This window comes from Nomascus leucogenys, chromosome 10 (assembly GCF_006542625.1).
Source record: "Nomascus leucogenys isolate Asia chromosome 10, Asia_NLE_v1, whole genome shotgun sequence".
Classification (NCBI taxonomy): domain Eukaryota; kingdom Metazoa; phylum Chordata; class Mammalia; order Primates; family Hylobatidae; genus Nomascus; species Nomascus leucogenys.
The window spans coordinates 63,846,562-63,871,699 of NC_044390.1; the positions used below are offsets into that span (position 1 = coordinate 63,846,562).

Consider the following 25,138-nt stretch of genomic DNA (forward strand, 5'->3'; position numbering starts at 1 on the left):
TTTGGGAGGCCGAGGCGGGCAGATTACTTGAGGCCAGGAGTTCCAGACCAGTCTGGCCAATGTGGCGAAACCCCATCTCTACCAAAAATACAAAAATTAGCCGGGCATGGTGGCATGCACTTGTAGTCCCAGGTACTCAGGAGGCCGAGGCAGGAGAATCGCTTGAGCCCAGGAAACAGAGGTTGCAGCAAGTGGAGATCCTGCCACTGCACTCCAGCCTGGGTGACACAGCGAGACTCTGTCTCAAAAAAAAAAAAAAAAGCCACTAGCCACATGTGACAACTGAGGTCTTGAAATGTTGATTTGACTGAGGAACTAAGTTTTATTAAAATATTTTTTACTTTGTTGTTGTATTCGAGACAGAGTCTTGCTCTGTTGCACAGGCTAGAGTGCAATGGCACGATCTCGGCTCACTGCAACCTTCACCTCCCTCATCTCCCGGGTTCAAGCTATTCTCATGTCTCAGTCTCCCAAGTAGCTGGGATTACAGGTGCCCACCACCATGCCCGGCTAGTTTTTGTATTTTTAGTAGAGACAGGGTTTCACCATATTGGTCAGGTTGGTCTCGAACTCCCGACCTCAGGTGATCTGCCCGCCTCAGCCTCCCAAAGTGCTGGGATTACAGGCGTGAGCCACCGCGCCCGGCCTTTATTTTTTTATTTTTATTTTTTGAGACTGTCTTGCTGTCGCCCAGGCTGGAGCGCAGTGGCGTCATCTTGGCTCGCGGCAATTTCTGTCTCCCAGGCTCAAGCGATCCTCCTACCTTAGCCTCCTGAGTAGCTGGGACTACAGTCATGTGCCACCACGCCCAGCTAATTTTTGTATTTTTGGTAGAGATGGGGGGGGGGGTCTCACTTTATTGCCCAGGCTGGTCTCGAACTCCCAAGATCAAGCAATCCGCCCCCCTCGGCCTCCCAAAATGCTGGGATTACAGGCATAACCCACTGCATCCAGCCAAATTTTATTTAATTTTAATTTAAATAGCCACATGTAGTTTCTGCCTACCATATTGAAGAGCGCATTCTGTAACTTTCTAGGAAAAAAAAATTCCTTCATCAGATGTTCAAAGTTTATCCCAAGAAAATACCCATAAGGTCAAGAGATTGAGACCATCCTGGCTAACATGGTAAAACCCCGCCTCTACTAAAAATACAAAAAAAAATTAGCTGAGTGCGGTGGCATGTGCTTGTAGTCCCAGCTACTCAGGAGGCTGAGGCAGGAGAGTGGTGTGAACCCGGGAGGCGGAGCTTGCAGTGAGCTGAGATCACACCACTGCACTCTAGCCTGGCCACAGAGTGAGACTCCATCTCAAAAAACAAAACTAAACTAAACAAAACAAAAAACCAGAAAAGGGTAGAGTCGCCCTGTTGAAGGGAAAGTGGGAGTCCAGGCACTTGGTTCTGCTTTTTAAAATTATTCTGCTCCTCCCCAAGCAATAAGTTCTAGATGCGAGGGTTCTAGGCTTTAGAATATCTGTGCCCTGAATCCATTCACCTTCCCAGAGTTCATTCCCCCACCCTTTCTTTTTAAGAGATGGGGGTCTCGCTATGCTGCCCAGGCTGGTCAAAAACTCCTGGACTCAAGCGATCCTCCCGCATTGGCCTCCCAAAGTGCTGCGATTACAGGAGTGAGCCACAGTGCCCAACCCTCATTACCTTTTTAGAAAGCACCTCCTGATGTTGGCAGTGATGTTTATTTTTCTGGGGGAGGGGAGTTATATACAGCAGTGACCCGGAGCCCCTCACCCCCACCAGGCTTAGGTGGAGACAGGAGGCGTTGGCAGAAGGCACACAGTGGCAGTAGCCCAGAAGAGGCCAGGAAGTAAGGGTGGGTATGTGATGTGTCCTGGGAGATCCAGATGAGGAAACTGAGGCTCAGTGAGGGCCTCAGGTCACACAGCAAGGTGCGAAGGCAGCTAGTCCCGAGAGCTTGTGCTGGTTGCTTCTCTCTTGCCTGGGCTACAGGAGGACGCAGGGGCAGCCCCCGCCCTTCTTCCTGGGGGCACTGGGAGGGCTCGGTGGGAGCTCTTGTTCCTGGTATTTCCTGTGGGAAAAGGCCAGTGAGTTTGGAGTGGAAGGGCTGAGGACAAGGATGACGGGAAGGGGACTCGGCTCACCGGACGGCCCGCACCAGCTGCTCAAAAGCCTCATCCACGTTGAGACGAAGTTTGGCCGAGGCCTCAAAGTAGGCCACGTGGTGGGAGGCGCCAAAGGCAGAGGCTTCTGATCGGGGGACCTGGGGGTACGGGGGACACGGGGGAGTCAAGTCCCTGCACTCAGGGTGACCGCAGCCAGAGAGACAGGCAGGCTGGATACTCTAGGAGAGGTGACCCACCGTGAGAACTCAAAGAGGAAGAGCTCCTGAGAGATTATGGAGGGAGATGCTGCAGGGGCTTGGTGTCCTCTAAGTAAGGGATGGGGGCGGGCTTCGGGGACACTTGCCCTGCTGTGCCTTAGATAACCAGGAGTGCGCAGGCAGGGAAGTCAGGGTGTTCCCGGCAGAGGCCAGCGGAGCCCCAAAGCCTGGAAATCCCCAAAGCCTTTGCCAAATGGTTGAGTTCTGTGTGGAAATCATTGTCGTGGGGGAAGTGATGGGAGGAGGGAAAGGAGGGGCACAACTGTGCGGGGCATCTGGCACCTGGGGAGGAACTGGGGAGCCATGGAGAGGGCTGGCCATTAGCAGGGGAGGTGCTGGGGCTGGTGGGAGGTTGGCTGGAAGGGAGGAACGCGAGGAAGGGGCAAAGAGAGCTGGTGGACGGGGGGTGAATGTCCTTTGTTCCATCCAGCAGTCTCTCCTGAGGACACTTGCGTGCTAGGTCCTCTGCTCGGTGATGCTGGGGACCCCGAAGGTCCGGTTTGGGGGTAACCCATCTAAGTGAGCTGTGTGACAGTGGCAGTTGCAGGACTGCACGAACAGAGGAGGATGCTGATGGGGGACAGGTGTGCTGGAAGGAGCCTCCCAGACTGAGATGGGGTCCCCAGAAAGAGGGGTGTACCGAACCTGGCGCTGTGCCTCCAGATCTGCCTTGTTCCCGACCAACACAACGGGGAAGTCGTCGCGGTCCTTGACCCGGAGAATCTGCGTGAAGAGCTTGCCCACCTCGTTGAAACTGCGAGTGAAGCCAGAGGCATGAGGTCCAGCCAGCTGCGGAGCCCAGGTCCTCCGCACACCCACCCACTGCTCCGCCACCAGCAACCCCTGTCACCTCTGCCGGTCGTTAATGGCGAACACCAGCAGGAAGCCGTGGCCGGCACGCATGTACTGCTCTCTCATGGCCCCGAACTCTTCCTGGCCTGCGGTGTCCAGGACTGCAGAGACAGGGAGAGGGGCCATCGTGGGGACCAGGCTCCCCCTAGTCACCCCCAAGAGCCCTCAGCCCCCACTGACACCACCCCCATCCATCATCCATCCTTGCTGCCCTCACTGTCCAGCCGGGCCGGGATGCCATCCACACTGCAGATCTTCGTGTAGGAGTCCTCAATAGTGGGGTCGTAGTCAGACACGAAGTAGGACTGGCGGGGTGGGGAGAGGATAGTTACTGCAGTGCCCCGGCAGACAGGACGAAGCCCTGCCCTTGGGTTGCCTCTCTCAGTCTCTGTCCCTCTCTCTCTAAATGTCTGTCCCCGTTGCTGGGTCTCTGCCCCCTTTTCTCTGGGTCTCTGTCCCCTCTGTCTCTCTGAATCTTTTTTTTTTTTTGAGACAGAGTTTCGCTCTTGTTGCACAGGCTGGAGTGCAATGGCAAGATCTCGGCTCACTGCAACCTCTGCCTCCTGGGTTCAAGAGATTCTCCTACCTCAGCCTCCCGAGTAGCTGGGATTACAGGCATGCACCACCACACCTGGCTAATTTTGTTTTTTTTTTAGTAGAGATGTGTTGGTCAGGCTGCGTTGGTCAGGCTGGTCTCAAACTCCTGACCTCAGGTGATCCGCCTGCCTGGGACTCCCAAAGTGCTGGGATTACAGGTGTGAGCCACTGCGCCCCGCCCTGTCCTTCTCTCTCTCTCTAAATGTCTGTCCCCGTTGCTGGGTCTCTGCCCCCTTTTCTCTGGGTCTCTGTCCCCTCTGTCTCTCTGAGTCTCTATTATTCTCTCTCTGGGTCTCTGTCACCTTCTCTTTAGGTAGCTGCTCCCCTGCCCCCCTTTCCCTGCCCCCCACTCCTCCTACCAGTCTTTTTCTCTCTGAGTCACTCCTGGTCCTCTTTTTCTGGTATAAGGTACATGTCCCACATTGTGATTACATCCTAGCTGCGTGACACTGAACAAATCACTTCCCCTCTCTGAGCCTCAGTTTCCTCATTTGAAAAAGGAGGCTAAGAACAGCACTACACTCCATCCAGCACCGGCGAGATTCAGAGCAAATCCCCGCTGAATATTGAATGTATCAGTTATCGGAGGCGTTGTTGTCCAGACTGCCTGTTTATATCTCTCCCTCCTCTTCTGCCTCCTCCCTCTCTTCCTCCTCCCCCTTCTCCTCCTCCTGCTCAGGCGGCCTCCAGCGTCTCCTCCCAGGGGAAGGTCCCGGTTCCAATCTGGCTGCGGAGAGGCTGCCCCACCCTCGGGCCCCGGCCCCTCCCTTCCTGCCTGGGTCCTGCCCGCCGCCAGCCAGGCCTTTGGCCAGCTCTGGGACTGCCTCTGGGTGCAAGGGGCCCAGGGCTGGGACCTTTCTCTACACAAGCAGGGCTCCCTCCCAGGCCCTTGAAGGGGTCTCTTGGTGGGGGTGAGGGGGGTGTCCTGGGGCCCCAGGGCCTCTGCGGTGGCATCTCAGGCCGAGACACTTTTCTAGGATTTCTTTGAAGCGGGGAGGACCTCCCTCAGGAATGGGGAGGAGGTTTCCTGGGCTGGGGTGGAATTTCAGGAAAGGGGGTGATTTGGAGGCTAGGGGTCTGAAGGCTGCATCTGTCGGTTAGAGGGGTGCTTGGTGAGGGGCTTGTCCTGGAGGGAGGCTGTAAGGACCAGGCCCTGGGAGGGATTGTGGCTCTGGCGGTAGTTAGGGGCGTGACCTCAGAGTACAACGTGAGAAGCTCAGGGCTGAGAACTGGGAGCCAGCCCGGAGGTGGCTCAGGGATTTTGGGAGGTTATAGTATATACAGTCTTAGAAACATTGAGTTCATTTATGGGGTCTGAGAATCTCCCAAGGAGTAGGTCTTTCTGGGGGTGCCAAGAATCTGGGGGCTTCTTCCTTGGAGATGATTTGAGAGCTATTCAGGTTTTCTGAGAGGGGCTCAGGGAGTTGCAGTGGAAAAAGCATGGGATGGAGGAGGGGCTGGTTTTCCTTGGGGGTGGGGTGGGAGAGTGGAGGTTTGGGCCTCCAGGAATGGGGGGATTGTCAGGACTTGGGGTCTTGGAGATTTCTGGAATGGCCCAGGGGCAGGATCTCTTTTTAAATCTTGGTCGGAGAGCAGGACTCTCTTAGGACTGCGTAGTCCCAGAAGAGTCTCAGGGCCAGGGTCTGGGTAGAATTTCTAGATTCTGGGGGCGGTCATGGAAGGGGCTAAGAATCAAACGTGGGGCCGGGCACAGTGGCGCACGCCTGTAATCCCAGCACTTTGGGAGGCCAAGGCAGGCGGATCACGAGGTCGGGAGTTCGAGACCAGTCCAATATGGTGAAACACCGTCTCTACTAAAAAGAACAAAAATTAGCCAGGCGTGGTGGCACGCGCCTGTAGTCTCAGCTACTCGGGAGGCTGAGGCAGGAGAATTGCCTGAATCCAGGAGGCCGAGGTTGCAGTGAACCAAGATCATGCCACTGCACTCCATCACACTCCAGCCTGGGCGACAGAGTGAGACTCTGTCTCAAAAAAAAAAAAAAAAAAAAAAAAAAGAATTGAACGTGGGGGAATCTCAAAGGTGCTGGGCACTGGCATTCTCCCAGGAAGGCTCTCAATGGCTTAGAGGGGAAGTTGGGGACTGGGATTTGGGGGAGATAGGGCTCAGGGTGGTGGAAGGTGGCACTGAGGGCGTGGTGGGGGGGCCTGGGAGTGCTTAGAGTCTGAATGGGGTGAGTGTTTTATATTTAGCATGCTCCCAGGAGGTGCTCAAAGCCAGGTCAGCAGGTAAGCGGGGTCTTAGGCACTGGGAAAGGGAATGGTGGGTCTCGGGATGCGAGTGCAGAAGGAAGGCTCCCCCGTGCAGGGGATGGAGGCTCTCCAAGAGTTTAGGTTGCAATCTGTGGGGATCTTTTAAGATTAGAGGGCCTTATAGGAGGGTCTCAGTGATGGGTCAAGGGGGAAAAGGGGCCTCGGGGATCCCCCTAAGGGCTCAGTTCTGGGTCCCGGGGGACACCCTCCCGGGTGAGGGCCCACTACCTGGATGAACTGGATGGTCAGCGCGCTCTTGCCCACGCCGCCGCCGCCCACGACCACCAGCTTGTGTGTCTCGCTGGGCGGGGGGTCCCCGGGCCCAGGTCCCCCGCCCCGGGGCCGCCCCCGCCCTGTCCCGGACGCCGCCCCGCTGCTCATGTCGCCACCGCTGCTGCTGCCTTCGCTACCGCCTGCGGGGGAGCCGGGCGGGACCCTGGGGGGGCGGGCTACGCTAATAAGGCTACTGCATAATCATGAGCTCTGGCAAGGAGGGCTCGCGTCTCCGGACACTTAAGGAGTGGGACGGGCCAAAGAAAGGGAGGAGCTATGTTAATAAGGGAAAGGGAACGGCGTTCGCTGCGAAGGGGAATTCCGAATGAGGCGGGGCTATGCTAATAAGAGACCTGTGCTTGCCCTGAGCGGTGCCACGCGCTCTCAGCGGGAGGGCGGTCTGTGGGCGAGGCTATGCTAATAAGAATTTATTCTTTCAGCAGACGGGGCGGGAAGCTCCTCAGGGGAGGGTCTATGCAAATAAGGACCCCTGTGACACTGCTGCTTGGGGCATCGTCTCCGAGGCCTTAGTATGGTAGGCGGGGCTCGTCGACTCGCGCGCGCGGCCGTATATAGGGCGCTCCGAGGAAGCAGCAGGTTTTGAGGAGAAGCTCCACCTCCCTCCTGGGATCCTAGCCAAGCTTTCGACACGGGCGTCTGGGTTAGAAGCTAGAGTCTCCGCCCGCTAAGGGACCCAGGCTTCCGGTTCCCGCTGTCCCAGCCAAGCGGAAGACAGACTGGGAGGAGAGTGGGGCCCTAGAGGGGGACAGCAGGGTAACGGGGCAGGGAGGGGCCGTGAGATCACTGCATTCCTAATCCATGAGCCAGCTCGCCCAAGTCGGGATGCCTGGGTCATGAAGAGCCTGGGGCCAGGATTTCTGGGTCTGGAAGGAGAAGGAAGCAGAGGGCCCAGACTCCTGGGTCCCTAGGAGAAAATGGGGCTGGAGATGTGGACTCCTGGGTCCTGGGGAGGAGGGTGTCAGGGAGGAAGGTAGACAGGTTCCTTAGTACTAGGTTCGGTAAAGGAGGGAGCCGGGGGCCTGGACTCTTAAGTCCAGGGATTGGAGAGGCTGGGGACCCAGGATTCTGGGTCCGAGCGAGGGCACTGGCTTGGTGGGACCCGAATTCGTATGTGAGAGCTTGAGACCAGTACTAGTCTGGGAGACCGACTCTTGGATCCGAGGAAGGAAGAATCAGACTCCTGAGTCCGAGGGAGGAGGGAAATAGGAGTCTGGACTCTGCTCTGAGTGAGAGGATTCGGAATTCAGACTTGTCTGTAGTGAATGAGGCGGCTATGGGGTCGGGCTTCTAGGTTCTAAGTTTATTTTTATTTGTTTATTTTTGAGACAGAGTTTCCGTCTTGTAGCCCATGCTGGAGTGCAATGGCGCGATCTCGGCCCACTGCAACCTCTGCCTCCCGGGTTCAAGCGATTCTCCTACCTCAGCCTCCCGAGTAGCTGGGATTGCAGGCGTTAGCCACCACGCCCGGCTAATTTTTGTATTTTTAGTAGAGACTGGGTTTCACCATGTTGGTCAGGCTGGTCTTGAACTCCTGATATCAGGTGATCTGCCTGCCTCGGCCTACCAAAGTGCTGGGATTACAGACGTGAGCCACCGCGCCTGGCCTATTTTTATTTTTTTAGAGACGGGGCCTCCCTATGTTGCCTAGGCTGGCTTCCAACTTCTAGGCTCAAGCGATCCTTCCGCCTCAGTCTCCCGAATGGGACTACGGTGTGCGCCACTGCATTCCGTCTGGTTCTAAATTTAGGGGGGCCTAGAGGATCTGGATTCTGAGAGCCCCAGAATGTGGGCAGGACAACATCCAGCAAGTCGTGCTCACTCCGCCGGACTACAATTCCCTTGTATCTGTTCTGCCTAGCGCCTCTTACGTCACCTCCTGTTCCGCCACTCTTTCCGCGCGCGCGCAGGGCACTGTGGGGCGTCATCGCAGGCTACCGCGGCCCCGCCCACTTCACCTCTCACCCCACTAGCTGTCCCCGCGCTACAGAGACGGTGCGCGGACTACGCCTCCCGGCGTGCATCGCGCGGACCCCGCCCCATGTGTCCAATTGGCTTCTGGGAAACCGAGTCCGGTTGCCTTCCCGCCGGCCTTCACGGCGCCGTGCTCGGTACTTGAAATCCCGGCAAGCTCGGCGGTGCTTTAGCTCCGCCTCTCTCCTCCTTTGCTCACGAACCCCGCCCCAGCCCGCCCCGCCCCGCGCCGGGGCCGGAGCCGCAGCCCGAGCGGCGGGGTAAGATGGCGGCGACGGTCCGGGCCGCGGGGCTCGGGCCTATTGGGGTGGGCGGGGCGGAGTTGGGTCTCTAGTTGTCGCGGGGTCCTCCCCACAAGCCACCGGTCCTGGAGGGCGTCTCGGGGCGGTCTCGGGCCCGGCAGCTGCGGCGAAACCTGGCGCCGAGAGGGGGGCCTTCTCAGGGCCCCGGGACGCATCCGTGGGTTCCTGGGGGCGTCTGTGGGGCGTCTCCGAGAAGACTTGGGGCGTCCCTGGGCCTAGACCGAGCCTAAGGCCTGCCCTCCATCACATAGCTGGCCTGGATCGTGTCTGTAGACACTGTAGATTGTGTTTATGGGCTGACCGGAGGCTAGGGTCTGGTTAGAGGGTTCTGGGGCCATCTTGAGATCTTGAGATATGTCCCAGGGGTGAAGGAGGGTCTGCAAGACCTGAGGAGTATCTTCAGAGCCATCTAGAGCGCCTGGGGTATGTCTGTTAGGGCTGGAAAGTGTCTACATGGGCTGGCCTGAGGATGCAACTGGTTTGCATAGGTCTGGGGCCATTTATCAGGCCTAGAAGAAGTGTTCAAGGGCTAGGAGTATTTTAGGGCCCCCTAGGGGGTTGGGTTATGCCCACCGGGGGAGGGCGCCAAATATTGAGATGTACTGAGGGTCTGGGGTCTCCAAGGTATGGGTAGTGTCTAATAATGGGTGACAGGAGGCTGGGGGCAGTTAGAAGGACCTGGAACCATCTAGATGGCTTTAATGTGACCGAAGGAATGCAGCTTTTATGCCTGGAGCAAATTCGAATACCTTTGGGGTCAGATCAGCTTGTGGCGAATAATACGGAAAGAGAATGAGGAAATTTTGCCCAGCTTAGATATACTTGCCCTTCAGAAAGTAATTCAAATAAAAAATGTTTTAAGATTCTGCATTACCCTGGGGGTTATTGAGAGAGTTAGAATTAATCTACATTAGTCTGGAAGAGTCTGGAGGGCCATCTAGACCCACTATTACAGTGCTTTTCAAGGGGAAACCTGGGCCATGTTGACCGTGATATGCATTAAGATACATTTTTTCATTGCGACCTAGTACAGACAGTCATAATGTATTTAACATTATATAACATAATGTATTAACATTAACTCACCTTCCACGAATTGGCATTTCCACTTACTACTTGTGATGTGCTGCGAAGAACTATTTTGTTCTATTTACTTTTTAAAACAAGCTATTTGTGAAGCACTAAACTGGTATATGACCCTCTTGTTGGGGAAACCACTGATCCAGACAGGACCTAGCAGTATCTGCAGAGCATTCTTCTGTTCAGAAGATCTAAGTAGCTGAGGGTGTGTCTGCAAAGCCTGGTGCTTTCTAAATGAGCAAGCAAGCATCTTTGTATACTGCAGAGGGTTTGGGGATCCCTCAGCCTGTAGTCAGCAGATGTTGATTAAGCTTCTGATATGTGACAGTCACTGTTCTAGGTAGCATGTGCTTCCCCGGGAGGTGCTGGAGAGCAGTTCCAGGGCCAGGAACTGGGGCTGAGCGTATTGAGTATTGGTGAAAGAGGCTGGGATGTAATACACTATCAGGGTTGGGTGTGTCTTAGGAAGTTAGGAATTAGGTGGAGCTGGGAGGCTGAATATGGAGGCTTGGCATGCTTTGAAAATCTATATGGGATCTAGAACAGGACCAGGGTCTTGTTTTTGCAGGCATGCTGTGGGGGAAGCGAGGAGACAGATGTAGGGGAAACCTGGGCCTTAAGGGCTAATAGTGTCATTCCTGTTCATCCGTATTGAGCACTTGAGGTGCTCTAAATGTGTGACAGAAGTCAGGCTTTCAATATTCACAGCCATTCTCTGAGATAGATGCTCCTATTTCGTGAATTTACAATTAAGCATACTGAGTTGTGGGTTAGGGAATTTGAAGCTTTCTAGGAATTTTGAGATTGGATATTGTCTTATGAGTAGCAGATTTGATAGTCATGGGGAAGCTTACAGCTGAAATATTCATATTTTTCTGAAGCCCTAATCAAGACATCCACCTGTTTGATGGATGATCTTTCAACTCCCTGACTGGGGAATCATATCAAAGAATTTCCATGACATTACAAAGGCTTTGTGCAGACAGCGATAGCTAAATGCTTCCTATGAAGTTTTCCTTCAGCATGCCTTTCTGAAGTTTAGCGTTTTCATTTTAAAAATGGCATACTGGTTTTGCAGATCAATCAATGAAGTTTCCAACTTAGGTGTATAAATAAAATTTGGGGGTGGTCCTCACCATCGAGGACAGTTGATGCTCTAGGAAGCTGTGTGGTGTTTGAGGCATGGCGTTGAATATTGCCAAGCACATTGGCCTTGGGAAAGGTGGGTTTCTAGGACTGTGGAACACCCTCTTTGAAATCACAGTGCAGCACACACAGAAAACCTCGGTGTTTGCTTGGCCTCCTAGGAGGCCGGGGAATGAGGTCTTGAAGTTTGGATAGGTTGTTGGAGAAGCTGCGGGAATTGAGGAGTGAGAGATTAAAAGCGGAGGCCAGGGAGGCCTCCCTTTCACACAAGAGGCACCTGAAACCCAGAAAAAAAGGAAGAAAATTGCTCCTAGTCCCTGGAGTGTCTATGCTGGGCCCAGCGCCCACCCAAGTACAGGGTAGAGTGGGATGAGGTGGAGGAGAGGAGGGGTGCCAGAGGGGATGCTGAGGGAGGCAGTGTGGGGCCCTTGAGGTCTTCATGTCTATCCTCTACTTCCGTCCTTTCTCCCGGGACCTCCACTCCAAACTCTCGCCCCTGGACCCCCAGGTGACCATGGAGGAAGAAGATGAGTCTCGAGGGAAGACGGAGGAGTCGGGCGAGGATCGGGGCGACGGTCCGCCAGACAGAGACCCCACGCTTTCTCCTTCTGCCTTTATCCTGGTGAGGCTGCTGGGCTCCTGGCACTGAGGGATGGAGGAGCTGGGCGTCCACACTCCAGGGGCCTGACTCCGGCGCCTGAGGCAGGGGCGCTGGAGTCTTGGCTCCCAGGAAGCACTTGAGTCTGGCTGTCAGTGTCTGGGATGTCTGTCTCCCAAGGGGCAGAGGTTGCAAAGCATCTGCCTGGGTCCTCTGATGCTTGGTTCTTCCCCCCTTCCCCAGCGAGCCATCCAGCAGGCTGTGGGAAGCTCCCTGCAGGGGGACCTGCCCAATGATAAAGGTATGGCGGCTTCCGGTTCCTTTTAGCCCCTGCCCCCTCTCTGCATTCTTTATCCTAATGTCATTCATACAAGCTTTTCTGAAGCCTCCTGGGTGCCACCCTTGTGCTGGCACAGGGAGCCAAAAAGGGGCAGACACCCTGTGGCTACCTTGGAAGGGCCTAGTGTGCAGTGGATGGGAGACAGGCACAGTGCTGGGAGAGGGCAGGAGGCCCACCTGAGCTAGCATGGTGGGAGACAGGTCAGGGCACAGGTGAACGGCTCTCTAAGGACCTAGAAGAGTCTAAGGATCTAGGATTGGAGGGAAGCCTGATTGGCCACAGCAGGCCCACATCACGGGTGCGGTGGCGAGGGGCTGGGCTGGGCTTCCTTGGGGCTGGCATGCAGGAGGGTGTGAGTGGGCTGGGGGGAGGCAGGAGAGGTCTGTGGGGACTGGATCCCAGCAAGGCCTGAATGCCAGGTTGAGGTGTCTGAGGGCAGACAGGAGGATGAATGTCTTAGCGTCGGAGCCTCAGAAGTGGGTACTGGGAAGTCCTCCTGGGAGGCAGCGCATGGAGGCCTGGAGAGGAGGCGGTAGGCTGGTTCCGCTGTCAGGAACTAGATCAAGCTCCTCTTTCCTCTACCCCACAAGTCTCTGCAGCGAGTCCTCTGTGTCCAATCCCCCATGCAAATCTCTCACCAGATGGCTCTCGGTGTCATGGCCTTCGATGGCGGCGCTGCCGGAGTCCACGGTCAGAGCCCCGTTCCCAGGAATCAGGGGGCACTGACACGGCTACTGTGAGTAAGAAGAGGGGGCTGGGGGCCTGACTCACGGGTATCAGGGAGGAAGGGACAGGGGCCTGAGTCTGGGGGAATGGGGTTTGGGGACCTGGACTCCTGGCTCTGCGATGCTGACCAGGGGCAATGTTGGAGAGTCTGGGGGCCTGATCTGTGGGCCTGAGCTTTGAGTGTTGATGGCAGTCAGGCTACAGGAATTAGATCCTCAGTTTTCTTGGGGATCTTAAATGTCTGGGTTCCTGAGAGGTTAGGGAGTGGGGAAGCAGGATTTGCCAGTCTTCATGTGACCAGGGACAGCGTAGAGCCTCTCTGGCCTCTTCCAGGTGTTGGACATGGCCGCGGACAGCTTCCTTGCGGGGCTGGTGAGTGTCCTGGATCCCCCAGATACCTGGGTTCCCAGCCGCCTGGACCTGCGGCCTGGCGAGTGAGTAGCTGGGCAGCTGGAGTGGGAGAGGCCTTGGCATGAGAGCCAGAAGCACCCCTGAGGCTCACCTACCCCTTCCACCTTGCAGAAGTGAGGACATGCTGGAGCTGGTGGCTGAGGTCCGAATCGGGGACAGAGATCCCATCCCTCTGCCTGTGCCCAGCCTGCTGCCCCGTCTCAGGGCCTGGAGGACGGGCAAAACGGGTATGTGGGGCCAGGGCGGAGCTGGGCAGGTGGCCTTGGAGTTGTGTGGGGATCGGCTGTTTTTGGTAGTGATGGTAGTGGTGATCATGTCATTTAGACAAAATCTTTCCCTTCTCTTCGTATTAGACGTGATTAAGGCTGTAGGTGCATACAGATGTACATAAAGTAAAAACCGACGTGCTGGGGCTATGTGGGAGCAGTCAGCGTGTGTGACACTTGGTTTCGGCATGCTAAGTATTAGTGTCACTGCACTGGGCATTCATCTCCCCAGGAGGGGGTCTCTTTGAGTCTCTATCTTCAGAGAAGCAGACAGCCTGAAAAAGGGCAGGCACTTGCCCAGGGGCGCACAGCCAGATTCTCCATGGGGTGCCTGGGCCTTGAGCCCTGGTGTATCTGAGTCTGAAGCCCAAATTTTTGATTTCTGAGATGTGCGCTGCCCAAGGAGGAATCTCTTCCTCCAACCCTACACACAATGGTAACCCTGTGAGCAGTTTAGACCAAACTTGACCGCACATCTCAGTTGCAAGGAGGACTTGTTACTATGCACATTGCTGGGCCCACTCCCAGGAGTTCTGATTCTGCAGGTCTGGGGTGGAACCTGGGAATTTTCTTTTTTTTTTTTTTTTTGAGACGGAGTCTTGCTCTGTCACCCAGGCTGGAGTGCAGTGGCACGATCTCGGCTCACTGCAAGCTCCGCCTCCTGGGTTCACGCCGTTCTCCTGGCTCAGCCTCCCGAGTAGCTGGGACTACAGGCGCCTGCCAACACGCCCGGCTAATTTTTTGTATTTTTAGTAGAGACGGGGTTTCACTGTGTTAGCCAGGATGGCCTCGATCTCCTGACCTCGTGATCCGCCTGCCTCGGCCTCCCAAAGTGCTGGGATTACAGGCTTGAGCCACCGCGCCCGGCTGGGACCTGGGAATTTTCATTTTAAACAATACATGCTGCTGAGCCTTGGACTCTGTTGAGAACCCTGGGTTTAGGCCTTCCTTCTACGTGAACATATGTATTTGGAGGAGGGGTTGGAGGGAGAGGAGAGGAAGGTGCAGTCAGCTATGGGCACCAGCTGTGAGCCATGAGCACCAGTTCTGTGGTAGAACAGGCACACCACTCTGTGCCAGGTCATGTTTACCTTGTTTCACTGTGTCGCCCAGGCTGGAGTGCAGTGACATAATCTCGGCTCACTGCAACCTCCACTTCCCGAGTACAAGCGATTCTCCTGCCTCAGCCTCCTGAGTAGCTGGGACTACAGGTGCGTGCCACCACACCCAGCTAATTTTCTTATTTTTAGTAGAGATGGGGTTTCACCATGCTGGCCAGGATGGTCTTGATCTCTTGACCTCAAGTGATCCGCCTGCCTCAGCCTCCCAAAGTGCTGGGATTATAGGCATGAGCCACCGTGCCCGGCTACCTTGTTTGTTTTTTTTGAGACAGGGTCTCACTACGTGCCCCAGGCTAGAGTGCAGTGGCACAGTCACGGCTCACTGCAGCCTCAAATTCCCGGGCTCAAGTTATCCTGTTGTCTCAGTCTCTGGAGTAGCTGGGACTACAAGTGCATGCCACCATGCCTGGCTAGTTTTTTTTTTTTTCTTTTTTCTTTTTTTGAGATGGAGTCTTGCTCTGTCACCTAGGCCAGAGTGCAGTAGTGTGATCTAGTCTCACTGCAACATCTGCCTCCCGGGTTCAAATGATTCTCCTGCCTCAGCCTCCCAAGTAGCTGGGATTATAGGCGCGTGCCACCACATTGAGCTAATTTTTGTATTTTTAGTAGAGATTGGGTTTCACTGTGTTGGCCAGACTGGCCTCCAGCTCCTGACCTGAAGTGATCTGCCTGCCTCAACCTCCCAAACTTCTGGGATTACGGGCATGAGCCACCACTCCCAGCCTTTATTTATTTATGTTTTTTAATTTTTAATAGAGATGAGGTCTTGATATGTTGCCCAGGCTGATCTTGAACTCCAGAGCTCAAGCAGTCCTCCTGCCTTGGCCTCTCAAACTGCTGAGATCACAGGCGTGAGCCACCATGCCTGCCACCCCCCCCCTTTTTTTTTTAACAGCTGGAAATGATTTATCCATTAAGTACAGAGACATGGTGCCTAGGACTCATGACATTCTTAGGGGTCCACAAAAGTGTTTCAACTTCTTTAAAATCAGAAGCTGTAGGGCTGGGTGCGGTGCTCACGCCTGTAATCCCAGCACTTTGGGAGGCCAGTGTGGGCAGATCATGAGGTCAAGAGATTGAGACCATCCTGGCGAACATGGTGAAACCCCGTCTCCATTAAAAATACAAAAATTAGCTGGGCATGGTGGCACATGCCTCTAATCCCAGCTACTCGGGAGGCTGAGACAGGAGAATCGCTTGAACTCAGGAGATGGAGGTTGCAGTGAGCTGAGATCGTGCCACTGCACTGGGTGACAGAGCGAGACTCCCTCTCAAAAAAAAAAAATCAGAAGCTGCAGAGGATAAGTAAACAAATGGGTGGGGCAGTGTTCCCCTAAAACTTGATTTAGGAAAACAGGTGGTATGCTGGATTTGGCCCCTGGGCCTTAAGAGTGATAAAGGTATATCCGGAAGCTAATAGTAGTTGTTTTCAGGGGGACTCTGAGGTTATGTTTTATTTGCTTATTCCAGGTAGTTTTAAAAAGAAAAGAAAGTTCACCCATAATCCTGTCCCATACAGAAATTTATATAAAGCTGTGGATCTCGCGTGTTTGCAGAGCGCTGTAGTCTATGGAGTATCTTGTGCTTAAGGTGCTGGGAATAGCAATGAGGCTAGGAAAAGCTGAGGCTCAGACTGTCCTCACCCGGCAGCAGGTGCAGCCTGGCTCTTTCTGCGCGCTCATCTATTCCTCCACTTATCCTGGGAAGTAAATGCTGTCATCGTCACCCCTGCTTCATCTTCCCCTAAGCCCTCGGCAGCTGAGGGACTGTACACTCCACTCATTGATATGTTTTTTTTGTTGTTTTTGAGATGAAGTTTGCTCTTGTTGCCCAGGCTGGAGTGCAGATCTCGGCTCACTGCAACCCCTGCCTCCCGGGTTCAAGTGATTCTCCTGCCTCAACCTCCCGAGTAGTTGGGATTACAGGCATGTGCCACCAAACCCGGCTAATTTGGTATTTTTAGTAGAGATGGGATTTCTCCATGTTGGTCAGGCTGGTCTTGAACCCCCAACCTCAGGTGATCCATCCACCTCGGCCTCCCAAAGTGCTGGGATTACAGGCATGAGCCACCCCACCTGGCCATAAAGGGTGTTGGATGAATGAACAAACCCCCATTTTATAGATGAGGAAACTGAGGGAGACACATTGATCCACTTGCCTGTGGTCATGTGGCTGATGAGGGCCAGCCCCTGGATCAAGCCCTCTGTCAGCCGTCTCCATCGTGTGACTGTGGCATCGCGACTGTAGTCCTTAGCACAGTGCAGCGCGCTCTTTGGGGGTGAACGAGGTGACATACGAAGCACCATGCCTGGTTTGGAGAAGAGGCAAACCTTTGTCATTGCCACCGTCACTGGTCAGTGGTGTCTCTGAGTCCTGAGCAGATAGAATTCCTTGGGTGGGGATTCAGCACAGAGTGGAGATCTTGGGCTGAAGACCAGCCTTCCTGGGCTCCCCAGCTCTGCCATTTCCTGGCTCTGCACTGGAATCTCACCCTCTACCAAACGGGAGAAACTCCCACGAGAGGCAGCTGGCGCAGCAGGCCGGAGCTTGTTTTTGTCTTGGAGGGGGACTTAGGTTTGAATCCCAGCTCTCCCCCTGCAGCCTGTTTTCCTGTTTCTTCTTCGCCCAGGATGGAGTGCAGTGTAGTGGTCATAGCTCACTGCAGCCTCCGCCTCCTAGGATGGGTGGCCAGCACTGGTCAAGATAGTTCCTAGTTTCAAGGCCAGGGTACATTGCCCAGGGTCAGGCCAGTGCTGTCTCAGGATATGGGAGTGCAGGTTCACGGCCTCATTGACTGAGTTTACACCCTGACTGCTGCCTCCTCTCTGTATGCCCTTGGGGAGGATACTGCAGCCCTCTGCCTCAGTTTCCTCTAGTGACCTTTGGTAAGAACCATGGTGTGCAGTTGTTGGGAGCTTCCTACGGCTGGCTCCTGTGAAGCACTTGGGCCTTCCTGGGCAGGACCTGGTGGCCCAGCGAGTTTCCACGGCTGGGCCAGCAAGCAGGCGCCAGGAGGGAGGCAAAGGCCCTGACTGCCTCTCTCTCCCTGTTCCTTTGCAGTTTCTCCACAGTCGAACTCCTCTCGGCCCACCTGTGCCCATCACCTCACCTTGGGCACTGGAGACGGGGGCCCTGCCCCACCCCCTGCCCCCTCCTCTGCATCCTCCTCCCCTTCCCCTTCTCCCTCATCTTCCTCCCCTTCCCCTCCCCCACCCCCACCGCCCCCTGCACCCCCAGCCCCGCCTGCCCCCCGGTTCGATATCTATGACCCCTTCCACCCCACCGACGAGGCCTACTCTCCACCGCCTGCTCCGGAGCAAAAGTACGACCCTTTCGAGCCCACTGGCTCCAACCCCAGCTCATCAGCCGGGACCCCCTCACCTGAGGAGGAAGAGGAGGAGGAGGAAGAGGAAGAAGAAGAGGAAGAGGAAGACGAGGAGGAGGAGGAAGGCCTGTCCCAGAGCATCAGCCGCATCTCGGAGACCCTGGCGGGCATCTACGATGACAACAGCCTGAGCCAGGACTTCCCAGGTGACGAGAGCCCCCGCCCGGACCCGCAGCCCGCACAGCCGACTCCGGCCCCTGGAACGCCGCCCCAGGTGGACTCCACCCGGGCTGATGGAGCCACGCGCCGGCGGGTCTTCGTGGTGGGGACAGAGGCGGAGGCCTGTCGGGAAGGCAAGGTCTCGGTGGAGGTGGTGACCGCTGGTGGAGCCGCCCTCCCGCCGCCCCTGCTGCCACCCGGCGACTCGGAGATCGAGGAAGGCGAGATCGTCCAGCCGGAGGAGGAGCCCAGGGTGGCGCTGTCCCTCTTCCGTCCCGGCGGCCGGGCTGCCCGGCCTCCTCCGGCCGCCTCGGCCACCCCCACGGCCCAGCCCCTTCCCCAGCCTCCCGCTCCCCGGGCCCCCGAGGGGGACGACTTCTTGTCCCTGCATGCGGAGTCGGACGGAGAGGGCGCCTTGCAGGTGGACCTGGGGGAGCCGGCTCCCGCGCCGCCCACCGCCGACTCGCGCTGGGGCGGCCTGGACCTGCGCCGCAAGATCCTGACCCAGCGGCGGGAGCGCTACCGCCAGCGCTCGCCCTCCCCGGCGCCCACTCCTGCCCCGGCCGCAGCTGCTGGTCCGCCCACGCGCAAGAAGTCCAGGCGGGAACGCAAGCGCAGCGGCGAGGCCAAGGAGGCCGCCTCGTCCTCGTCGGGTACCCAGCCCGCGCCGCCCGCCCCGGCCTCCCCCTGGGACTCCAAGAAGCACCGCTCGCGAGACCGCAAGCCCGGCTCCCACGCTTCGTCGTCTGCCCGCCGCCGCTCCCGCTCCCGCTCCCGCTCCGCCCGCCGCCGCTCGCGCAGCACCGACCGCCGCCGCGGGGGCAGCCGCAGGTCGCGGTCCCGGGAGAAGCGGCGACGGCGGCGGCGCTCCGCCTCCCCGCCCCCGGCCACCTCCTCATCATCGTCCTCGAGGCGTGAGCGGCACCGCGGGAAACACCGGGACGGTGGCGGCAGCAAGAAGAAGAAGAAGCGGTCGCGGTCCCGGGGTGAGAAGCGGTCTGGGGATGGCAGCGAGAAGGTCCCGGCGCCCGCCCCGCCGCCCTCCGGCTCCACCTCGGGTGGTGACCGCGACAGCCGCCGCCGGGGGGCCGTGCCACCCTCCATCCAGGACCTCACGGACCACGACCTCTTTGCCATCAAGCGGACCATCACGGTGGGCCGGCTTGACAAGTCCGACCCCCGAGGACCCTCTCCTGCGCCGGCCTCGTCACCTAAGCGGGAGGTCCTGTACGACTCCGAGGGACTGAGCGGCGAGGAGCGGGGCGGCAAGAGCAGCCAGAAGGATCGGCGCCGCTCGGGGGCCGCCTCGTCCTCCTCCTCCTCCCGGGAGAAGGGGTCTCGTCGGAAGGCGCTGGACGGGGGTGACCGGGACCGGGACAGGGACAGAGAGAGGGACAGGGACAGGTCATCCAAGAAGGCCCGGCCCCTCAAGGAGTCGGCGCCTTCCTCAGGGCCCCCGCCAAAGCCACCAGTCAGCAGCGGCTCAGGCTCTTCATCCTCCTCGTCGTCCTGTTCTTCCCGGAAAGTGAAGCTGCAGTCCAAGGTGGCGGTGCTGATCCGCGAGGGTGTCAGCAGCACCACCCCGGCCAAGGATGCCGCGTCAGCCGGCCTGGGCTCCATTGGCGTCAAATTCAGCCGTGACCGCGAGAGTCGCTCCCCCTTCCTCAAACCCGACGAGCGGGCCCCCACTGAGATGGCCAAAGCAGCTCCGGGCAGCACCAAGCCCAAAAAGACCAAGGTCAAGGCCAAGGCAGGGGCCAAGAAAGCCAAGGGGACCAAGGGAAAGACCAAGCCATCCAAGACCAGGAAAAAGGTCCGCAGCGGAGGTGGCAGCGGGGGCAGTGGCGGCCAGGTGTCGCTGAAGAAGTCCAAGGCGGATAGCTGCAGCCAGGCGGCAGGCACCAAGGGGGCGGAGGAGACTTCGTGGTCCGGGGAGGAGCGGGCAGCCAAGGTTCCTAGCACCCCGCCCCCCAAGGTAGCCCCACCACCCCCTGCCCTCACTCCGGACTCGCAGACCGTGGACAGCAGCTGCAAGACACCTGAGGTCTCCTTCCTGCCTGAGGAGGCCACTGAGGAGGCTGGGGTCCGGGGTGGGGCAGAGGAGGAGGAGGAGGAGGAAGAAGAGGAGGAGGAAGAGGAAGAGGAGGAGGAGCAGCAGCCTGCTACCACCACGGCCACCAGCACTGCTGCAGCTGCCCCAAGCACTGCCCCCAGCGCGGGGTCCACAGCCGGTGACTCGGGGGCGGAGGATGGGCCAGCTTCCCGTGTCTCCCAGCTGCCCACGCTGCCCCCGCCCATGCCCTGGAATCTGCCGGCTGGTGTGGACTGCACCACCAGCGGCGTCCTGGCCTGTGAGTGTTCCCTGGGGGAGGGGGGTGCTGGGGCAGGTGATACAGGATGGGGACTGGAGGGTACAGACTTAGAGGCAGTGGGGTGCCCTGGCAGGGGGAGGTTTATAGGGACATGGACTGGGAGGGTGGGGGTGGATGAAGGCCAGCCAGGGTCTGTCCAGAGGCTCTAGGTGCCTCGGTGTACTGGGAGAGAGGGGCCGGCTGGAGCAGGTGGTGGCCAGCACAGACTTGAGTGGTGGGCTGGGTTCTGGGATTCCCCTAGACGGGGAGTAGGAGAAAGGGACCAGAAAGAATGGCTTGAGCAGGGCACCGTATTCCTTACGGATGGCGGTTACCTCTACCAGACTGCAGAGGTGGGGAGAGAGGCTGGGACTGGCCACAGCGGGTCAGGAGGCAGAATCTCACTCCTGCCACTGTCTCATCACTGCATGACCCTGGCCACCCCCGCACCCACACACCTGGAGTCCCAAGAACATTCGTGGTATGGGCTGTTCTCTCATTGGCCAAGGCCCCCTTTCCCAGTTCTGAGTGTGAGGCCTTGTGGCTGTTCTGGGGCCAAGGGCGGGAGATGACAGCAGGTGTCCAGGTGAGGTTCACCAGCTCCTGTCCTGTCACCTCCCCAATCTTCATGTTGTCACCTCTCCGCCTCCTGCAGTGACTGCACTTCTCTTCAAGATGGAAGAAGCCAACCTGGCGAGCCGAGCGAAGGCCCAGGAGCTGATCCAGGCCACCAACCAGGTGGGCTCCCCTGGGGGAGAGTCCCTGCCGCCCCTTCTTTTGTCCATTGCCTCGGGTTAGGAGAGGAACCGCAGGCCCGGCAGCTCTGGGGCAAGGTATCGGCCTGAAGAGGAGCCTGTTGCCTCAGCTGTGGGGAAGTCAGCGTGGGAACAGTGGGGTGCACGTGCCCTCTTCCCCTCCACCTCCCTTTACTCATCACCCCTCCGTCCTCTTCCCACAGATCCTCAGCCACAGAAAGCCACCCTCAAGTCTGGGGGTGACCCCAGCTCCTGTGCCCACCACTTTGGGTCTGCCCCCTGGACCCTCCAGCTACCTGCTTCCTGGCAGCCTCCCTCTGGGGGGCTGCGGTTCGACCCCCCCCACCCCCACTGGGCTGGCTGCCACATCTGACAAGAGAGAGGGCAGCAGCAGCTCTGAGGGCCGTGGGGACACAGATAAGGTGAGCTGGCCTGGGGAGAGGTGGGGCGGTGGTGGCAGTTCTGTAGAGAATATGGACAGGAACTGAGACGCAGGGGCCCAAGGAGAAAGGGAGACCGAGGCAGGCAGACAGGGCCATAGAGACCAAAATCATGGAACCATAAGGAACTCCACTTTGCTGGAATGGGTGAGCAGGAAATGCGTTGGGCATGTCCAAAGGAAAATCGCATCTGTGCGTGTGTGGGGCTGTGTGCGTACACCCCACATATACACACCCTGGAAGAGACGCCCCGTGCTGCAGCCCACTCCTTGATTATCTGTTGCTCGTGCTGTCTCCCTCTCTGTGTGAGTGGAGAAGGGTGGTTTCTGAATGAAAACTCAAGAACCTGTTTCTAGATGAAGGGAGGGAGAATGGGTGCCAGGCAGACAGTAATGTAGGTTCTTATTCAGCTGCTCTGGCCGGCTTCTACTCCTGGGTTCTGGGGCTGTTTCTCTCTTGGTCAGGTCTAGATGTGGGTTTTTGTTTTTGTTTTTGTTTTTCTTTGAGATGGAGTCTTGCCCTGTCACCCAGTCTGGAGTGCAATGGTGCCATCTTGGCTTACTGCAGCCTCCGCCTCCAGGGTTCAAGTGATTCTCCTACCTCAGCCTCCCGAGTAGCTGGGATGACAGGCACCCGCCACCACACCCGGCTAATTTTTCTATTTTTAGTAGAGATGGAGTTTTACCACGTTGGCCAGGCTGGTCTTGACTCCTGACCTCAGGTGATCTGCCAGCCTCGGCCTCCCAAAGTGCTGGGATTACAGGTGTGAGCCACCGTGCCCGGCCTTGGTTGGTTTGTTTTTGAGACAGGGTCTCGTACTGTCACCCAGGCTGGCATGCAGCGGCACAATCATAGCTCATTGTAACCTCAGCCTTGATCTCTTGGGCTCAAGGGATCCTCCTACCTCAGCATCCTGTGTAGCTAGGACTACAGGCGCGCGCCACCATGCCCAGCTAATTTCTTAATTTTTTGTAGAGTTGGGGTCTCACTGTGTTGCCCAGGCTGGTCTCAAACTCCTGAGCTCAAGCGATTCTCCCACCTCGGCCTCCCAAAGTGCTGGGATTATAGGCATGAGCCACTGCACCCAGCCTAGATGTGTTTTCTTACAGTCCAGTAGCCCATAGCCAGATGGTGGTGTTGGCCACCCTTACACAGCTGTGTACCATGCCAGATAAAGCTGTATAAACCCCATTAAACATCCCGTGTGAGCCGCGGAGGCGGGGCTGCAGCTTAGCCGGTCACTTGTCCGTAGCTTGTGCCTTGCACTGCTGGACTTGGACGGTGAGGACCCCCTGGTCTACAGTGGCCCTTTCTCTGCCCTGGTCTGTGCTCTGCCCTTTGCCCCGCTTTGCCACATCCGAGATGAGTGTTGGCTCTCTGGCTAGAGGTTTCCTGTCTGCTTTTGCAAAGATTCTGCCTGAGGCCAGGGCTGCAGCTGCTGTCCCCAGCAGCGGGATCCCCTAGCTAGAACACACTAGAACACACGTGTTCTAGTCTAGAGGGCGCATGGGACAGACGCTCAGCAGGACTTCCAGCCCGAGAGCAGCTGGACGGCCAGAGAGGCTAGGCTGGCAGCAGAGGCGAGTGGAGGTGGAGGTTCCCTAGCTTGCTGGCCACAGGTGGGAAGAGCCTTGCCTCGGAGGCTGTCTGCCCTGTCCCTGTCCCGTCCCCTTTTCATCCCATGGCCATCCCCCTTGGAACAGGCACAGCTCCCCTGGATTGAGTCTTTGCTCTGTACCCAGCCTGTGCCATGTCCTCCATGTGTGTCGCTGTAGTCCTGCCCATAGGTGCTGTCCCCGTTTTACAAATGAGCCACAAAGGTGGCTGGGCGCGGTGGCTCATGCCTGTAATTCCAACACTTTGCAAGGCCGAGGTGGGTGAATCGCTTGAGCCCAGGAGTTCAAGATCAGCTTGGGCAACGTAGTGAGACCCAGTTGCCACAAAAAGTACAAGAATTAGCCAGGCGTGGTGGTGGCACATCTAGTCCCAGCTACTCAGGAGGCTGAGGTGGGAAGACCACTTTAGCCCAGGAGTCCAGGGGTACAGTGAGCAGTGATTGTGCCACTGCACTACAGCCTGCATGACAGTGAGAGACCCTGTCTCAAAAACAAAGAAACAAAAAATGAGCCACAAAAAGGTTTGGCTGAGCATCCCAGGGGTCAGAGACAGGGAGTGGCAGATGCAAATGGTCTCGAGGTCAGTCCCCACCCCCACTCCCCAGTGCCCCTCAGCCCTAGCCACCCCCTCCATCCCCTGGGTGACCAGAGCAGTATTGTAAAAACCTAAACTGAGTCCTCCCTGCTCCCGTGGTGTAAAGCCCTGTGCAGTTTTCTACAGCCCCACCTGTAGAGTCTGATTCAAAACCAGCTGCAATTGCTTGGCCAATGCCTGTCTTCTCATCAGACTGAACTTTATGAGGGCAGGCGACACACGTGTTCTAGTCCTGGCCAGGCCTGGAGCAACCCAGGGTTTGGCCTAGAGGAGATGTTCAGTGACATGCAGAGGCTCAGGCCTGGCCTTTGGTCCTGGGCACCTGCAGCAGAGGGCGCATGGGACAGACGCTCAGCAGGACTTCCAGCCCGAGAGCAGCTGGATGGCCAGAGAGGCTAGGCTGGCAGCAGAGGCGAGTGGAGGTGGAGGTTCCGCAGGTACTCACTGGCCCTTGCTGTGTCTTCCCCTGCTGTCGCCGCCCCACCAGTATCTGAAGAAGCTGCACACGCAGGAGCGGGCGGTGGAGGAGGTGAAGCTGGCCATCAAGCCGTACTATCAGAAGAAGGACATCACCAAGGAGGAGTACAAGGACATCCTGAGGAAGGCCGTCCACAAGGTGGGCACCCGGAGAGAGGGGCAGACACAGGCCGGGGAGAGAACGAGCTGGAGGGACAGATGTGTGCAGACAGATGGACACGGATGGGAGACGGGGAGGAGGTCAGTCTGGGAGGTGAGGAGGGTGACGGGATTTTCTCAAGGCCATCTGGGCCTGTTCCACTGGCCCTGGGGCACCCATCATCTAGGGGGACAGAGGGACTTTGGCCTGGTTATTGGGGAAGCTCCTCCTACCGCAGTCCCAAGCTGCGCCCAACAGTCCCGGGTGGATGGGGCCCCGGGAGCCTGGTGGTGACTCCAACTGTCCCCGGCCCCCCAGATCTGCCACAGCAAAAGTGGGGAGATCAACCCGGTGAAGGTGAGCAACCTGGTGCGGGCCTACGTCCAGCGCTACCGCTACTTCCGCAAGCACGGTCGCAAGCCAGGGGACCCCCCAGGGCCCCCACGGCCGCCCAAGGAGCCAGGGCCCCCGGACAAGGGTGGCCCGGGCCTGCCCCTGCCCCCTCTCTGAGAGCCCTGGCCAGCTCTTCGCCCCTCACCTCTTTGAAATTCTGGACATATTTATGGCTCCACCTCCCCACCTCCCTCCCCCATCAGTGGGATGATTGGGGGAGGGTTGCTGCAGGGAAGAGGAGAGCCCCCTGCCCTGCCCCGTGCCCACCTCCCTTGCCCCCAAGCCTGTCCCTAGTGCCCCTCCCTTCTGTTCGTGCCCCTCTCCCCAATTTCATTAAAGATTTCATGAAACATTACCCCTGAGCCCCATGGTTCTAACCCTTTGTTTTCAGAGAGAAATTTGCCAGAGGGTTGGGGAGGGACCCCCAGGAGGCTGAGGGTGGGAGACAGGGAGACCAGACTATGACTTGGAGCAGCTGCCTCCCCTGGGCCTCAGTTT

General features: G+C 57.5%; 2 protein-coding genes across 4 annotated transcripts; one reads left to right on the forward strand and one right to left on the reverse strand.

The window, feature by feature from the left end:
* Positions 1–1,674: 1,674 nt before the first annotated feature.
* On the reverse strand, positions 1,675–6,574 carry RRAS (RAS related). Its single transcript, XM_003269779.4, has 6 exons — positions 6,304–6,574; positions 3,425–3,512; positions 3,206–3,308; positions 3,001–3,109; positions 2,117–2,235; positions 1,675–2,043 (listed from the first exon to the last, which is right to left on the reverse strand). Exons 1-6 carry the CDS (start codon positions 6,454–6,456, stop codon positions 1,959–1,961), a joined length of 657 nt encoding a protein of 218 aa, XP_003269827.2. The 5' UTR covers positions 6,457–6,574; the 3' UTR covers positions 1,675–1,958.
* Positions 6,575–6,859: 285 nt separating this feature from the next.
* Positions 6,860–24,995, forward strand: SCAF1 (SR-related CTD associated factor 1). 3 transcript variants are annotated; one of them, XM_030821058.1, is made up of 11 exons: positions 6,860–6,883; positions 11,377–11,490; positions 11,710–11,767; positions 12,448–12,542; positions 12,866–12,966; positions 13,055–13,170; positions 17,391–20,225; positions 20,881–20,963; positions 21,184–21,402; positions 24,119–24,247; positions 24,566–24,995. In XM_030821058.1, exons 1-11 carry the CDS (start codon positions 6,881–6,883, stop codon positions 24,755–24,757), a joined length of 3,945 nt encoding a protein of 1,314 aa, XP_030676918.1. In that variant the 5' UTR covers positions 6,860–6,880; the 3' UTR covers positions 24,758–24,995. The 3 variants fall into 3 exon arrangements, with proteins under 3 accessions (XP_030676918.1, XP_030676919.1, XP_030676920.1); XM_030821059.1 differs by lacking the exon at positions 6,860–6,883 and adding an exon at positions 8,483–8,600; XM_030821060.1 differs by lacking the exon at positions 6,860–6,883 and adding an exon at positions 8,637–9,065.
* Positions 24,996–25,138: the final 143 nt, after the last annotated feature.